The sequence below is a fragment of the Bombina bombina genome, chromosome 6 (assembly GCF_027579735.1).
Source record: "Bombina bombina isolate aBomBom1 chromosome 6, aBomBom1.pri, whole genome shotgun sequence".
NCBI classification, from domain to species: domain Eukaryota; kingdom Metazoa; phylum Chordata; class Amphibia; order Anura; family Bombinatoridae; genus Bombina; species Bombina bombina.
This window is the reverse complement of record NC_069504.1, coordinates 712,239,566-712,257,994: the sequence shown is the minus strand read 5'-3', so window position 1 is coordinate 712,257,994 and position 18,429 is coordinate 712,239,566. Positions and strand designations below refer to the sequence as shown.

Genomic DNA, 18,429 nt, shown 5'->3' with positions numbered 1-18,429 from the left:
TTGACTGTTTTTTACAGCTAGACAGCACTGGTTCATGTGTGCAATTTAGATACATTAGTCAGCACTGATTGGCTAAAATGCAAGTCTGTCAAAAGAACTGAAATAAGAGGGCATTTTGCATGGCTTAGATACAAGGTAATCACAGAGGTAAAAAAGTGTATTAATATAGCTGTGTTGGTTATGCAAAACTTAGGAATAGGTAATAAAGGGATTATCTATCTTTTGAAATGATAAAAATTCTGGAGTAAAGATTCACTCAGAGAGATTGGAGAAGCATTGCTCACTAAATTTTGAATATAATTTGCCCTTTACATAGAGGCCTCTTGGCAAAATCATGAGAGCCTATGAATCTAGTCCAATATTTGTAACAATGGTGTATATATAGTGCTCAACACATGCACACTCCTGAGCCTAACACCGTATGCTTTCAGGGAATGGGGCTAAGTTTAAACAATGAATACCAAGAGAAAGAGGCATATTTAGTGACAGAAGTAAGTGAGAGCTTTATTTCTTTTAAAGATGGACTCTTCGGGTGAATAATGAACGTTTAATAACTTTTAATCTCCTGTTCATGTGTTAGTGAGCTGGGCTAAATGCTCTTTTGTACTAAACATATTATTCTTGTGACTTAAAAGGATATGAAACCCAACATTTTCTTTTGTGATTCAGACAGAGCATACAATTTTAATAAAAGTATCCAAATTACTTCTACTATCAAATTTGCTTTGTTCCCATAATATTCTTTGTTGAAGAGATACCTAGGTAGGTGACTGGATCACTACATGGCAGGAAATAGTGCTGCCATAACATTCTTGCAAAACTGCTCCAAACACATGCACACTCCTGAGTTTATGTTCCTCTTTTTTTAACAAAAGATACCAAGAGAACGAAAGAAATGTGATGATAGAAGTAAATTACAAAGTTGTTTAAAATTGTATGTTCTATCTGAATCGTGGAAGAACAATTTTGTATTTAATGTCCCTTTAAATATACATTTTGGGTCTATTTCACATATTTATGAATTCATTTATGTATTTCTTTTTGGCAGCTCCTTCCTGGATTATACCTTTAGTTGCTGGTATAATTGGGGGCGCCGTCCTTGTTCTGTCAATCATTTTGGCTTCATGTATGGTTATACGATGTAAGTATGGAGTTGCTTACAGAAGCTCACTGTGTTTGTATTCTCTGCCTATATTCAGTGGGCTAGATTCACTAACAGCCTCTGTAACATCTTGCTCTGTTATTCTTTGAAGCCAATCATTAATGTATGGATAAATTAAGGCGTATAAGGCTGAAAAGTAGCATAAGAAAAAGAGAGATTTAAAGGGACAGTGCATTGCATTGTTTTTTTCCTTTAAAGGGACGTGAAACCAAAATGTTTCTTTCATTATTCAGACAGAACATACAACTTTGTCATTTACTTCTATTATCTAATTTTCTTCATTCTCTTGCTATCCTTTCTTGAGCAGCAGTGCACTACTGGGAGTTTAGTGAATACATTGGTAAGCCAATAACATGAGGCAGATGTGTACAGCCATCAATCAGCAGCTCCTGAGCCTACCTAGGTATCCTTTTCAGCAAAAGCTACCAAGAGAATAAAACAAATTAGATAATAGAAGTAAATTACAAAATTGTTTTAAATCCCATGCCCTATCTGAATCCTGAAAGAAAGAAAAGGGTTTCATGTTCCTTTAATGTGTTCCTATTGATCTATTTTACCCGCTGGAGTGTATTAAAGGGATGCTAAACCCATTTTTTTTCTTTCATGATTCAGATAGAGCATGCGATTTTAAGCAACTTTCTAATTTAGTCCTATTATCAATTTTTCTTTTTTCTAATGCTATCTTGATTTGAAAAAGCAGGAATGAACGCTTTAGAGCCAGTCCATTTTTTTGTTCAGCACCTGGGTAGCACTTGCTGATTTGTGGCTAAATGTAGCAAACCAATCAGCAAGCGCTACCCAGGTGCTGAATTAAAAATGCTGCTTTTTCAAATCAAGATAACATGAGAACAAAGAAAAAATGATAATAGGAATAAATTAGAAAGTTGCTTAAAATTGCATACTCTATCTGAATCATGAAAGGAAAAAAAATTGGGGTTAGTATCCCTTTAAGTTGTATACAGATAGCTACTTTTCCTTTATTTTGTCTTTTTAAACAGCTGGCTTTGCCTGTTGTATCCCCACCTATACGGAAAATAACTTATGAAATGTTTACAGAAAATTGTAAACAAGAAGGTTTAGATGAGATCAGACTCCCAGTGGGGGCTGTGACAGAGAGGTACTAAAATTTTAATTTTCAATTGTTCTCTCTAAGGGCCTGATGATCCAAAGCTCAGCATGGAGAGAAATTGCACAAAATCTTTGAGATTTTTTTTAGACCTTATGTTGTGATCTTGAGGTCTTTGCTTCACATCCACATGTGAGATAAATAATACTCAAGCTAAAATGTGCCTTTATAAAGTTATTTGAGGGACCTCACCCCACTTACAAGACTTTTAAAGCTTCTCAACTGACTGGAGAACTTTAGATCATCTGGCCCTCAGTATTGAAGTAAACAGTGAAAAATAAAGTTAAGGAAGACTTTGTGTAAATGATAAGATAGATTAGATAGGTCTGCTCTCCCTACAAGCTCAGCCCATTTTGGCCTAGATTAGAACTATAGCACTATTGATAGTACAGGGTAAGCTATCCATATTGCAGGAACGTACACAAACTGGTATTACAAGTAAATTATAAAATAGTTTTACCAAACAATATTGGCACAGCTAACTTTTTTTAATGTGCGCTATACTTTCAATGGAAATGTGGTGCACGCTTACATCTTACAAGTAGTAAGTTATGTGCTGAGCAACACCTAATAGCACTGGAGACATGAAGCTAAGTATTAGGGTTAGAATTAAAGTATAACAAAACGTATAATATGTTAAAGTATTTCAAACACATATATTCATATTACAATATTCAATTAATAGGAATGTTTTAACAGAGATTTAAATGGATGTGTTTGTGTATGTATGTGTGCACATTCATATGTACACATACATATATATATATACACTTATAAACATACACACATACATATATACACATATAAACATACACACATATATACACATATAAACATACACACATACATATATACACATATAAACATACACACATATATACACATATAAACATACACACATACATATATACACATATAAACATACACACATACATATATACACATATACACACACATACATATATACACATATAAACATACATACATATATACACATATATACACATATAAACATACACACATATATATATACACATATAAACATACACACATACATATATACACATATACACACACATACATACATATATACACATATAAACATACACACATACATATATACACATATACACACACATACATATATACACATATAAACATACACACATACATATATACACATATAAACATACACACATATATATATATATACACATACATACATATATACACATATACACACACATACATATATACACATATAAACATACACACATACATATATACACATATACACATACATACATACATATATACACATATAAACATACACACATACATATATACACATACACACATACACACATACATATATACACATATACACATACATATATACACATATAAACATACACACATACATATATTCACATATAAACATACACATATACATATATACACATACATATATACACATATACACACACATACATATATACACATATAAACATACACACATACATATATACGCATATACACATACATACACATATAAACATACACACATACATATATACACATATAAACATACACACATACATATATACGCATATACACATACATACATATATACACATATAAACATACACACATACATATATACACATATAAACATACACACATACATATATACACATATACACATACATATATACACATATAAACATACACACATACATATATACACATATAAACATACACACATACATATATACACATACATACATATATACACATATACACATATAAACATACACACATGCAAATACACACACACATATATACATTAGACATGTGCATGAAAGTGCGGAAGTATACACTATTTGGCTATTTTCAGAGCCGGATTGATTCTTGTGCAAGATCAATACTAACTACTAACAAAGGATTCAAATGCACATGTCTAATATATATATATATATATATATATACAGGGAGTGCAGAATTATTAGGCAAATGAGTATTTTGACCACATCATCCTCTTTATGCATGTTGTCTTACTCCAAGCTGTATAGGCTCGAAAGCCTACTACCAATTAAGCATATTAGGTGATGTGCATCTCTGTAATGAGAAGGGGTGTGGTCTAATGACATCAACACCCTATATCAGGTGTGCATAATTATTAGGCAACTTCCTTTCCTTTGGCAAAATGGGTCAAAAGAAGGACTTGACAGGCTCAGAAAAGTCAAAAATAGTGAGATATCTTGCAGAGGGATGCAGCACTCTTAAAATTGCAAAGCTTCTGAAGCGTGATCATCGAACAATCAAGCGTTTCATTCAAAATAGTCAACAGGGTTGCAAGAAGCGTGTGGAAAAACCAAGGTGCAAAATAACTGCCCATGAACTGAGAAAAGTCAAGCGTGCAGATGCCAAGATGCCACTTGCCACCAGTTTGGCCATATTTCAGAGCTGCAACATCACTGGAGTGCCCAAAAGCACAAGGTGCGCAATACTCAGAGACATGGCCAAGGTAAGAAAGGCTGAAAGACGACCACCACTGAACAAGAGACACAAGCTGAAACATCAAGACTGGGCCAAGAAATATCTCAAGACTGATTTTTCTAAGGTTTTATGGACTGATGAAATGAGAGTGAGTCTTGATGGGCCAGATGGATGGGCCCGTGGCTGGATTGGTAAAGGGCAGAGAGCTCCAGTCTGACTCAGACGCCAGCAAGGTGGAGGTGGAGTACAGGTTTGTGCTGGTATCATCAAAGATGAGCTTGTGGGGCCTTTTCGGTTTGAGGATGGAGTCAAGCTCAACTCCCAGTCCTACTGCCAGTTTCTGGAAGACACCTTCTTCAAGCAGTGGTACAGGAAGAAGTCTGCATCCTTCAAGAAAAACATGATTTACATGCAGGACAATGCTCCATCACACGCGTCCAAGTACTCCACAGCGTGGCTGGCAAGAAAGGGTATAAAAGAAGAAAATCTAATGACATGGCCTCCTTGTTCACCTGATCTGAACCCCATTGAGAACCTGTGGTCCATCATCAAATGTGAGATTTACAAGGAGGGAAAACAGTACACCTCTCTGAACAGTGTCTGGGAGGCTGTGGTTGCTGCTGCACCCAATGTTGATGGTGAACAGATCAAACACTGACAGAATCCATGGATGGCAGGCTTTTGAGTGTCCTTGCAAAGAAAGGTGGCTATATTGGTCACTGATTTGTTTTTGTTTTGTTTTTGAATATCAGAAATGTATATTTGTGAATGTTGAGATGTTATATTGGTTTCACTGGTAAAAATAAATAATTGAAATGGGTATATATTTGTTTTTTCTTAAGTTGCCTAATAATTATGCACAGTAATAGTCACCTGCACACACAGATATCCCCCTAAAATAGCTATAACTAAAAACAAACTAAAAACTACTTCCAAAACTATTCAGCTTTGATATTAATGAGTTTTTTGGGTTCATTGAGAACATGGTTGTTGTTCAATAATAAAATTAATCCTCAAAAATACAACTTGCCTAATAATTCTGCACTCCCTGTATATATATAAATATCGCTACTATTTCTATGCTTCACTTGTAATCTATGCCTTTCGTGTAGTGATTTCAATAATCAGAAATGTCTATTTCATATACAACAATAAACATAAAGGAGCAATTACCCATACATTATAAACTTTGCATTTGATTTAAAAAGTAATTGGAAACATTTTACAGTAGACCATTCCTTTTAAATGCTAGAAATGTTGTTAGTGAATCTTGCCCAGTTTAGTGTATCTGTGTTCCTTCCGGACAAAATTTTGCTTTCTCTATTTTGCCCTCTTTCCCTGCATTGCATCTCTGCCTGTGCATATTAAAGTCTGTTCGCTGCTTGTGCAAAACTGGATTCTATTTTTCTCATTTTTCCAGATTGTATCCCTGATTGATTTGATAATGCAGTATAAGCTTTAATGACAATATCCTTTCAACATATGTATATGCCAATTTGTTTTTGTTTTTTATTAGTTCAACAGAAGAAGAGACAAGAACAGAGGTAAATCATAGGTGTCAACTATGAGCATTTTATGAAGTGACAGAACTGTGTGCAGAATTGCTGACATTATAGCAGAGGGGGCTGTAGGATAGAATTGAGGTCTATTAGCAGACAATTAGCTGAGGTCATGTAATGAAAAGAGGTATACATTGCTAGAATGTTTGGTTATATAGAAGCAGAACTGAGGAACAACAATGCTTCATACAGTAACAGTATATGGTTGCTATAGAAACAGGTAAAAGTGCAACTGGTAACATGTGCATGAGTAAGGGTATGTTGTGTGCATGCGTGTACCTGCGTATATAAATGTGCATCAGTGCAGTGATGGAAACTACAGGGAATATTTGAAGTTCAGTAATACAGCAGTAAAATGAGTTGACATTTTATTTCTATTAACTGTTTATTTATTTTCTACAGGGACAGAGAGTCTGTTTGGGTCCCACAAAATATGTCACCAGGTGATTATTGTGTTTTTTTTTCTTTCTGTACTATCCTGTTCATACTATTGTATGCTGCTGTTTATCACACATATAATTCTACCTCTCTTTCACATTATGGTCCCCATGATCTAAAGCTCTCCACTCTGGTGAGGTTATCCAACGAGTCTCATCATTATTTGTGAGTTCCCTTCAGGGGCCGACTGATCAGCCGGGCAAATAGGACATGGACCGAGGGCCCAGCATGTAGGGGGCCCCAAAAATGGCATCTCCATGGGTCCTGGTGTGCTGCTTAAACTGGGGTTGACAGCTACCCTATAATTAACTAAGCAGTTAAGTGTGTGTTTAGGTGAGGACGTGGCCCCAGAGTGGGGGCCTTGTGCCTGGATGTGGGGTTTGTTGCTCGGGGGCCCTATAGTTTGGGGGTCTGTCACTGTGAGGGCCATGGAGTGTGGGTCTGGTCCTGGATCTGATCTTTGACATTGGAGTTCTGGCCCTGGAGGTTGGGGGGCCTGGTGGGGCCAGGGAAAGGGAGGCTACCATGTTCAATTGCATACATTTGGGTCAGTGTGAGACAGTGGGACCCTTCCCTAATTTTTGCCCGGTGCTCTGATTGGTTTCAGCCCGCCCCTGGTTCCCTTAAATAATTTTAGTAAGGCACATTTAAGCTTCAGAGCTGTATATCTGGCAATGCAGGGATCTGGGAGCGAAGGAGATACATTTGGATTACATTATAATGGTCAAAAAAGCCCCCCTGAAGATGTTATGTGATTTCTCTCCATTGTGACAAGCTTTTTATCACCTGGCCCTATCTACTCTTTCCTTTATTTAATCCTCTCATTCTTGTTGTCTCTTGTTCTTTTCTTGCTTTGTCTCATATCTCTCAGTCTCATATTCTAGAGCCCATTTTTGTGTCTCACATCTCTCTTCTTATTTCTCTCTTACATGTCCCCTCAAAGTGTCCATATATCTCATTTCTACTGAATATCGGTGGAAGGCAACACCTCAAACTGATTTGTAATTAATTTAAAGGTGTTTTGCAGCCCTTTCATTCAGCCAATCAGTTAAAGGAACAGTCTGCTCCAAATTTGTTATTGTTTAAAAACATAGATAATCCCTTTATTACCCATTCCCCAGTTTTGCACAGCCAACATGGTTACATTCATATTTTTTCACCTCTGTGATTATCTTGTATCTAAGCCTCTGCTGACTCCCCCTTATCACATGACTATTTATTATCCATTGACTTGCATTTTAGCCAATTAGTGCAGTTCCTGTTGTGAAAAGCAAATAAAAAAGCATGTGATAAGAGGCTGTCTAGTGGCTTAGAAACACACAGACATTTAGAGGCTTAAATGTTATAAAGTATATTCATATAACAATGTTGTTAGTGCAAATCTGGGGATGGATAGTAAAGGCGTTATCTATCTTTTTAAACAATAACAATTTTGTTGTAGACTGTCCCTTTAAATATTTATCTATCTCCTAATTTTGTTTAGCACTGAGCAAACTTTACCTTGGTTTAAAATAAGTCAAGAAAACTCTCAGAAGTTTCTTTAGGTGCTTAGTTATTAGCAAGGGATACAAAGAACATTTTTAGTGAGAAAAAAAATTAAAAATGGATCTATTTGTCATGCACAGTGACTGAAATATAAAGATGGTCTCTGTAATTACTTTTCAGATTGGTCTAAAGAAGGATTTTCAAATCATTGTATTGGCTTTTCTGTATATATAAGGGGGATAAAATAATCAGGTATACTGTTCTGGCAGACTCAGCCCATTTGAGTGGGTATATTCTTGAGAACTTTGGTTTATGGTTTCAATTAGCTAAACCAGCTATTTCAAATGCAAAATTAAACTGAACCCCTTAGCTGCTGATCCATTTCCCAGCCCTCTGTCAAGCTGTTTTGGAGTTTTAAATGCTGCTCAAATTTAGGTCATTTTTCAGTGAGACACTCACAAATATTACAGTAGATATTGCTGATTTTTATCAGACTCGGCAGATTCAAACTATACCATATCAGCTATATTTTATGTATATATAGTAACACGTGAAAAAAAAGGAATGTCAAAAAATGGTTGTAAACAATAGTGTGTTTGTTTTTCCCATACTTTATTATAAAAAAGAAGGGGTTATCCCCATATAAATACGGGGGTACGTATATATTTTTGATCTGCTCATATAAATGCACATTTAGTCACACCAGGTTATCACTATGGTTATGTAAACTTATACACAGGCTTTATTTTAAAAGGGCATTTAAATGCATAAAGATGAATTACATCTTTGAACAGAAATATATTTAAAATGTACATTTATTGGCAAAAATGCTTTTAGTAAAAGTTATCACTGTTTTAGTGTTAGCATTTTTCTCTTAACTAGATATTCTCAGTGCACCAGCATTTTAAATACTGCAGCTGCTCAGAGCACCAGTGAGGCTTGTATCATGCCAGCAATTAAGAAATTAACACCGAGATTACAAGTTGTGCGTTACGGTTTTAACGCTGAAAAAATGGCCATTTCAGAGTAAAAACAGTAACGCAGCCATTACGAGTCTTGTCGGTATAGCTATACCGCAAGCATTGTAGCCTGTAAGGCAACATCAGTCCCGCACTCAAAAAAATAAAGTTTTTGCGTGGGTTTCCATAGCGCCGGTATTACAGGTTGTGCGCTGAGGCTAAAATGCTTGCATTACAGCCTATACAGACACGATCCGTTCCGCCATCTGAAAGCAGTAGTTATGGATTTTGTGTAACAAAAATGTTTCACAAAACTCATAACTAAAGTGTTACAAAGTACACTAGTACCCATAAACTCTTATTAACCCTTAAACCAAGGCCCTCCCGCATCGCAAACACTATTTAAAACTTATTAAGCCCGCAACTATAATAAAGTTATTAACCCCTATTCCTCCGCTCCCCGACACAGCCACCACTAACTAAACCTATTAACCCCTAAACCGCCACCCCCAACATCACCACTTCTAAATAAACTTATTAACCTCTAAACCGCCAGCCCCCCCACATCACCACTAATAAATTCAACTATTAACCCCTAAACCCATCACCCCCTAACTTTATATTAACATTACAATATCCCTATCTTAAAATAAATAAAAACTTACCTTTGAAATTAAAAAAACCCTAAATTTAAGCTAACAATTAACCTAACATAACTATTATACTAAACTATTATACTAAAATTAAAATAACTATCAATTAAAAAAAATAAATTACACATAAAAAAACCTAACACTACTAAAAAAAATTAAGTCTAAAATTACAAAAAAATAAAAAATGACAAAAAATAACAAACACTAAGTTACAAAAAATAACAAATGAAATTATCAAAAATAAAAACAATTACACCTAATCTAATAGCCCTATAAAAATAAAAAAGCCCCCCCAAAATAAAAACACTCCCTAGCCTACAATAAACTACTAATACCCCTTAAAGGGGCATTTTGTAGGGCAGGGAGGAGCAGCGGAATAGGGGTTAATAACTTTTATTACTGTGGGCGATGTCGGGGGCAGCAGATTAGGGGTGTTTAGACTTGGGGTTTATGTTAGGGTGTTAGGTTTAACGTAACTTTTTTCCCATAGACATCAATGGGGTTGCGTTACGGAGCAAATCATTCCGCGCTTCAGGTGTTAGTTTTTTTTCTAACACTCTCTCCCCATTGATGTCTATGGGGAAAGCGTAAACGAGCACGTCAAATCAGCCCTTGGATTTTGTGCGGTATGGAGATTATCACCACCATATCGCACGCACAAGGAGGCTTTTCTGAAACTTGTATTGGCAGCGCTATGGGGGGGTGAAATAACGCAACTTTTGTTGCGTTCGTTTCACACCTTCTATAGCCCAAATCTTGTAATCTAGGCGTGAGTTAGTAGTACAGTACCAGATGGTACAAGCACCTTAGGCTCTCTGAACAAGGGCTGTGTTTAAAATGCTGATGCTGATGCACAGTGCATACTTAAAAGGACATTAAACCCAATTTTTTTCTTTCATGATTCAGACAGAGCATACAATTTTAAACAACATTCCAATTTACTTCTAATATCTAATTTGCTTCATTCATTAGAGATCCTTTGTTAAAGAAATAGCAGTGCACATGAGTGAGCCAATCACAGGAGGCACCTGTGTGCAGCCACCAATCACCAACAGTTAAGCCTATCTAGATATGCTTTTGAGCAAAGGATAGCAAGAGAATGAAGCAAATTAGATTATAGAAGTAAATTAGAAAGTGGTTTAAATTGCATGTTTTTTCTAAATCATGAAAGAAAAAAATTGGGTTTCATGTCCCTTTAACACAATACACACTTGAAACCGCTATAGGTTTTATTAGAAGCATTTTTGCTGATACGTCGTGTATATTACAAAAATGCTTCTATTCAAAACCTAAATGCTCTCTGGTGGATTCCAATTTTGGCTGGAATGACCCTTTAAAGAGGGGCCTCTAGGCTTTAAAGCAAGGGGCTTTGGGGGGTCTCTAAGCCTTTTTGAAGAGCTGTCGCAGGCACATAGTGACCCCTTCCTTTAACATTTGTGTTTTCTTATTTTATTTTTTATAAATTGCTGCTTACACTTTACATGCATTGTTTGAGAGAGCAGATGTCTTGGGTCTTGGGTTTAAGGGAGCTGAGTTTGAGTGATTTGAGTGCTTACCCTATCCAGCTCTCTGCAGCAGACTGGCACTACAGAGTTACTGAGGCCTGGTTATGTCACTAAACCCATGTGTGTTGAAGTCATCCCTGCATTCCAGGCCACTTGTCTACCTCAAATTTAGTGGTAACCGCAGGGGGAGGGAGGGGTAGTAACAGCTCTGAAAGGCCCACTGTCAGGATGACAACGTATGGTCGCCATATGCACTGAAAAGCATTGTACAGATGGCAACCACATGTCCTCATCCCCAGCAGTTTGTCATACAGTTAATACCCTGCAGATTGTATAACAAATCACTTCAGGGAAGCATTTGTCTGTTTACCCCATTACATTTGTATCATAAACCCCAATTCACTTTTTTTTATCTAACTTTCCATCCCTCATTCCTCCTTTTTTATGTTTTTTTATTTTTCTGCTTTCCTTGTTTGTCACATTTTAATCTTTCCCTCTCCCTGTATTGCTACAATTCACTGTTTATACTACGTTTACAGTTTTCTTTATTTGGCTCTCCATTCACCTATCTTCCTTTATTTCTCATGTTCATTCCTGTCTCCTAGTTATATCGTACAAGTGGGATTCTGGACTATATGTAAAGTGAGAGAACCCTCCCTATATCTTCACATTTTTTCTCTTAACATGAATAAGAGGCTTCATTTAAAGGAATAGTCTAGTCAGATAGAGGCTGAAATTTTAAGCAACTTTCTAATTTACTCCTATTAACAATTTTTCTTATTTATTTATTATCTTGCTATCGTTATTTGAATGTAAGCTAAGGAGTCAGCCCATTTTTGGTTCAGCACCAGGGTAGTACTTGCTGATTGGTGGCTACATTTAGACACCTATCAGAAAGTGCTACCCAGGTTCTGAACCAAAAATGGGCCAGCTCCAAAGCTTACATTCTTGCTTTTTCAAATAAAGATACCAAGAGAACGAAGAAAAATGAATGATAGGAGTAAATTAGAAAGTTGCTTAAATTTGCATGCTCTATCTGAATCATGAAAGTTTAGTTTGACTAGACTGCTCCTTTAACAACTTAGGAATTTTGAAAGTCTTGTCTCATTGAAGGGGACACTCTCACCTTGGTATCTATAGTCTCACATCCAAAGTAAGTAACTTTTTTCTTTATCTTTTCCCCTTTTTTTTGCAGACTGGTCAATTACTAATAATATGGCCTATTCTGTGGTGAGTATTAAATGATTGTTACAGTTTATTATAAATGATTAATATTTAACTCATGGATGTAACCATACAGTTCTCAATAATGTGCACAGTTCCTTAGAACTAGATGGAAAGTTATTATGGTGGCTAATTGCAGCAAGGCATCAGTAAAATATAAATATTTGTATATTGATAATATGTATTAAAAGGACCCAAAACTTTTCTTTCATGATTAAGACACAGCATACAATTAAAAAACGTTCAATTTACTTCTATTATTACATTTGCTTCATTTTCTTGGTTTCCTTTGTTGAAGGTGCAGAAATGCACTACTGAGAGCTAGCTGAACACATAAGGTGAGACATTTAACAGGCATATAAGTGCAGCTAGCTCCCAGTAGTGCTTTACTGCTCCTGCGCCTACGTAGCTAGGTATGCTTTTCAACTAAGAATACTAAGAGAGTGAAGCAAATTTGATAATAGAAGTAAATTGGAAAGTTATTTAAAATTGTATGCTGTATCTGAATCATGTAAGAAAATGTTGGGTTATGCCCCTTTATATCTCTCACTTTTGTTTTCTTTAGACTGTAGTCAAATCATTAAAAATAGCAGGCACCTGAGCACTTGTCATTGCATATAAGCTGCACTATCAGAAAGAAAAAACACACAAAGGCACCGACATGCACGAACAAAGCACCCCAGGCATCTACAATCACACAAAACAGGCACCTGCAGACATCAAAAGGCATCATCAAGAGAAGTTGCTTTTCTGTGACTGGCTCACAGACACATGATCAAGACAGTGATAGGCAGGGCAGGGCTGGCCCTGCACCATGCACAAGTAATAATGCTAGTGACTGGGTGGGGCTAAGACAACCAACCCCGGCCTGCAACTGGCCCTGGCCCACCGGGCAAATTCACTGTATGCCCTAAGGCCAGTCTGGACCTGTTTCATAGATCTGCTTTTTGACAGCTGTACCTTTCACTTCAGTTTAGCTCACATAATATATAGCGGAAGTGTTATATTTGTCATCTAACATTTAAACTGTGCAAAAAACTGCATAAATGTGAGTTCCAAGATGGCGGCATCCAATGTGAAGATGCAAAGCTTCACTAATACTTAAAAGGGGTTAAAATAAAATAATGACTTTGAAGACAGCTGCAAGCATAGGAAGAAACAACAATAGCAGTGGGAATAGTAACCACGCTACTGTTGTACTCAGCAGTTTAATGTCCCTTTAAATATTGTATTGAGTATTGTAAATGGTGTCATGTACATTATGTAACAGAACAGCACAATTATACTAAATGAAATAAAACTAAATTAAATAAATAGTAGAAATACATTAAAAAAAATCTGGAATTCAATATATGGATATCAATATTGCTGAAGAAAATACTGCCACCTAAATTCATAATAAAAAAAATATGCAAACTACTTAATTGTATGACCCAGGTTCCATGTTTTTTTTATAATACATAATGCACATAACTATAGTTATAGACAACTTTTATATGCAGACATCATTTTTTATTATTCCTTATGCATATCACTGGTTTTGTAATCTATATGATGTCTTTGTTTTAGGATCAGAATGAACATTCTGGCGATGGATTACCCTCTCCCTTTATGGGAAACAGTGAGATCTCTGAAGATATAGTAGAGAAACCTTTTAGTACCTTTCAAACGTGACCAGTCTGCCTCTCGCTGTTTAATAACGTTGTTAACAAATGTGTATTTGCACTCTTTTGGGTGTACAAACGTTGTAAATATATAATTTTGTGTGTGCGTTTGGATGGAATAACAAAGTAAGGAAAAAATTAAAACAAAAAACAAAAACAAAAAACTAAATGTATATATATATTTTTTTTAATTTTCAAACAAGCTTTATTGAAGGTAAAGTAAAATGATATACAAGCAACATGGTAAGCTCTCGTTTGAGAAAAAGTTGAAATTTTACATACAAGGTAAAACAACATAAATAAAATTTTTCAATGAGGTCAAATCTTCACAGGAAAGATAAAGGTAAACGTTGAAGAGCGCAAGGCTCCTTTTATCGTGTGGGGTAGCATATTTATAAAGGGAGCCAGAGAGTGTAAATGAAACAAGTAAGGGGGGGGGGGATGAGAAAGACAAAGAGGGAAGAAGAGGAAGAAGAAGAGCGAGAAAAGAAAAAAAAAAAGGGGGAAGGGAGAGGGTGAGGATATGGCTGAGGAAGTTAAATGGTTCTATTCCAAATTGCTTGTATCATCTCATGAGTAGCAAGGTTGTGGGTTTGGAAATAGTGGAATTTTTCAAGGGTAATGAGGTCTGACACCTGGGCTTTCCAGTATAAAAAAGTGGGGGTGATTTGAGTTTTCCAGTGTCTGGGAATTAACTTTTTGGCCGCGTTTATCATTATTAGCCAGATGGCTTTGTGTGCCGTGGTGCTGGTTTTGGGGATTGATCTAAAGAGAAGGGACTCGACATCGATCTGGATGTGTGTGTTTAACAACTCGGAGGCCTCATGAGAGATAGCTCTTCTGTAATTTACTAAATTGGGTACCCCCAGGCTGCCCCTGTCTCTTGCAAGGTACATAGTTTTTTTGGGGATTCTTGGCCTAACTCCTGCCCATATGAATTGTTCGATTGTACCTTGAAGTTGCTCTAGATAGCCTCTCTGTAGGGGAATAGAAAGCGTTTGGAGTATGTACAAAATCCTGGGTAGGACATTCATTTTGACCACCCCTATTCTTCCTTGCCAAGTGAGCGGTTTATTTTTCCATGTAGATCTAAATCTCTAGCGATTGTTTGTTTTAGGGTGAGATAATTGAGTTTAAATAAGTCTTGCGGGGAGGCTGAAAGGAATATTCCCAGATATTTAAGTTTCTGTTGGGCTATTGAGATATTAAAGTTGTTCTTGAGAAATTGGATATGGTGTTGTGGGGTGTTAAAGGGCCACTGTAAGTAAATATTTTCTATGCCTGTTACGAACTAACTACCCCAAATACGCTTTTTATCAATAGCATTTCATTAACATATCTCTACCGTATATCAGAAATCTTGTCTGCAAATTTAATTGTTTTCCAAACCCACTCCGTGGGTATCCTTTGCTCTGTACCAATCCGTTTACAATACCTAGGTTTCAAAATGGCGCTTTAAACACAAAGTTATTGGTTTAAGTATTTTGAACACTCAGTGCTGAAAATAGTGGGCAGGATAATGTGACATCATCGGCGAATAAAAGATATAACTTTTAGAACGTTATGAAACTTCGTTTTGGAGAAAATATAGGTCAGTAGGTTTTAATTAATGTTTATTAACTTTAATATGTTAGTTGTTTAGCTTAAAAATTATAAAAGAAAGTAATCCTTTAATGTTGAGGAGTTCGGATTTGCTAATGTTCAGACTAAAATTGGATATAAAACCGTAGGCTTCAAGTTCTTTAAGCAGAGCAGGAACAGAGCTCTCGGCCTCAGTTAGAGTGAAGAGAATATCGTCGGCAAAGAGAGCCTGTTTGTGGTGATTATCGCCTACTTGGAGCCCTTTGATGGCATGGCTTTCTCTGATTTTTTGTGCCAGGACCTCTATCGAGATATCAAACAGGAGAGGGGAGAGCGGGCAGCCCTGCCTTGTGCCGTTTTTTATGTCAAACAAAGGGAGGGGAGGGCTATCTCCATCGGGCTAAGGATGTTGCTTATGAAGGTAATAAGGGAAGGCAAAGGGGAAAAACCAAGGCCAGGGTTAATAGAGTGGGATGATAGCGAGGGCGATTAGAGTAATAGAAGGCCTGGTGGGTGACCCCGTCAAACCAGAGTCGGTGGGTTGTAATACTGGTGAGGTTCTGCACAGGGGTAGCAGAAGAGACAGGAGGATGGGTATTACAACGTACATGTGACTCTAAGAGGGTATTAGACGAGGACAAAGGAAGGGTGAGGTTTGAAGGGGGGCTTGTAAACATATGAGAAGAGATGGGGCACCAACATGCAAGCAATAGATTAATCAATATTCACATCATATATAGACTAATTGCATGATTATAAAGCAAGACAATAAGGTATCAACAATAAATGACACATTATCAGATAAAACTAAACAATGAACTGGTAGAAGAACTTAAAACTGAACTAGGTCAGTAACTCAGTGATTGTGTAGGAAGGGTCTGGAAACGTAAAGAGGTCTGATGGTGGATAATGTTGACAAGGGGCGAGGATAAAGGCATCTTATATGTGTGACTGTAGTAAAAAATTGGTCTCTGCAACATAACACAAGTCTAGGGGTGAAATTGTCAACCAGTGTCAGCGTCGTTGTGTAGGATGAGAGGGTGGTATTGTTCGGGGAGGGAGTTGCAGCAGTTCTAAGCTGTCAGCCGTGTATGTAAGACATTAAAGCCCCTTGCTATGTTCGGTAGAGAGTTAGTTTAGACAGGTTTTGTTATCTCATGATGCGCAAGGTAGCAGTGACTTATCCACTAAAGTTTGAAATTGAACTATCTGACAGAGTAGGCCCTATGTTGAACAACAGGAAAAGAAAAAATAGTAAAAGCATTAAATACAAATAATACACCTTGATCTGAAGTCTGCGCTGGAGGGATATGGGCCTAGTATTCTAACGTGAGGTCGGGGGGCTGTCCAAGAATGTAGGGGTGTGGGGTGTAGTGGCAACAGTAAAAAGATGAAGATATATTAAGGGTAAATACAGTCATAATTAAATCAGGGTGCAACATCCTAATGACATAGAATTAAAACATAGTAAAAACAGTATAATTAGCGTGGCATATAGAAAGGTGAGTGCAATAGAGAACAAAACATTATTATTAAGTTCATACTGCACCAAGTCCAGGGTTGCTATCGTCTTCAGACCCTGAGAAGGAGGGTATTGACAGTTCGCTGAAGAAAAGAGCAGGGTCAGCGCCCGGTCTGTAAGTAATAATTTTGTTGTTATAGTTCACTATTATGGAGACCGGAAAACCCCATCTGTAGGGAATTTTATGGTCTCTGAGCTTTGAGGTAATGGGGGAAAGTTCACTCCTCTTCTGTAACGTAGACTGGGCTAGGTCAGAGTAGATGTGAATCTCCTCTCCGGCATGGTATATATTCTTCTTGATTCTAGCACTACGGAGGATATCTTCTTTATCTTTAAAACTTGAAAACCTGACAATGATGTCCCGTGGAGGGGCTTTTGGTGGAGGCTTCACCCTCAAGGCTCTGTGGGCCCTTTCTAGAGGTATATCTGGGGCCGTAGGACTGTCCTTAATAATTTTGAAAAGGGCTTGCAAATATCCTTCTAAGGCAGAAGATGAAACTGTCTCAGAGACCCCCCTAAATCTTAAGTTGTTTCTGCGGCATCTGTTTTCCAGATCCTCCAATTTATCGTTTAGGATAGAAAGCTTGTCTTCATGGTTGCTGATAATTGCAGCATTATTTTGAATCTTAAGGTTGGTGGGGTTTTGCTTTTCTTCTAGGGCCTGTACTCTCCGGTCCAGAGCACCCAGGTCTTTTCTTAGATCTCCAAAAAGTGATCTCATCTCATGAAGCACCACATTGATGTCCTCTTTGGAAGAGAGGTGCTTAATGTCTTGTTTGGTGACATAGGGGGAAGGATCCAGTATTGGAGTGGGCTCTGGAGCAACTATCTGTGTGTCAGACATGATGGCGTCGTTTGACTCGGGGAGGGGGGTATCTCTAAGTGTAAGGTATTGCTTCAGAGTTTTTCCTGTGCTTTGTACACCTGGCTTGTTGTGTTTTTTGCACGGCATTACCCAGATGGTGGGGGTATTTATGGGGCCAGGTGAGAGAATGTTCGGATAGCCCTGATGAGAGAGGCCAGCAGCAATAGCTTAGCTTAATAGTTAAAGT

General features: G+C 37.0%; 1 protein-coding gene across 5 annotated transcripts in view; it reads left to right on the top strand.

Annotated features, from left to right (window-relative positions):
• C6H19orf38 (chromosome 6 C19orf38 homolog) overlaps positions 1–14,443 on the top strand; it is a 110,618-nt gene extending 96,175 nt beyond the window's left edge. For 3 of the 5 annotated variants that reach the window (XM_053717896.1, XM_053717891.1, XM_053717892.1), the window contains 5 exons: positions 1,049–1,141; positions 6,304–6,331; positions 6,749–6,789; positions 12,582–12,616; positions 14,180–14,443. In XM_053717896.1, the coding sequence (XP_053573871.1) occupies positions 1,049–1,141; positions 6,304–6,331; positions 6,749–6,789; positions 12,582–12,616; positions 14,180–14,284 (302 nt within the window). In that variant the 3' untranslated portion in view covers positions 14,285–14,443. The remainder of the gene's footprint in view (positions 1–1,048; positions 1,142–6,303; positions 6,332–6,748; positions 6,790–12,581; positions 12,617–14,179) is intronic. The other 2 variants (XM_053717894.1, XM_053717893.1) reach the window with 1 other exon arrangement.
• The last annotated feature ends 3,986 nt before the right edge of the window (positions 14,444–18,429 follow it).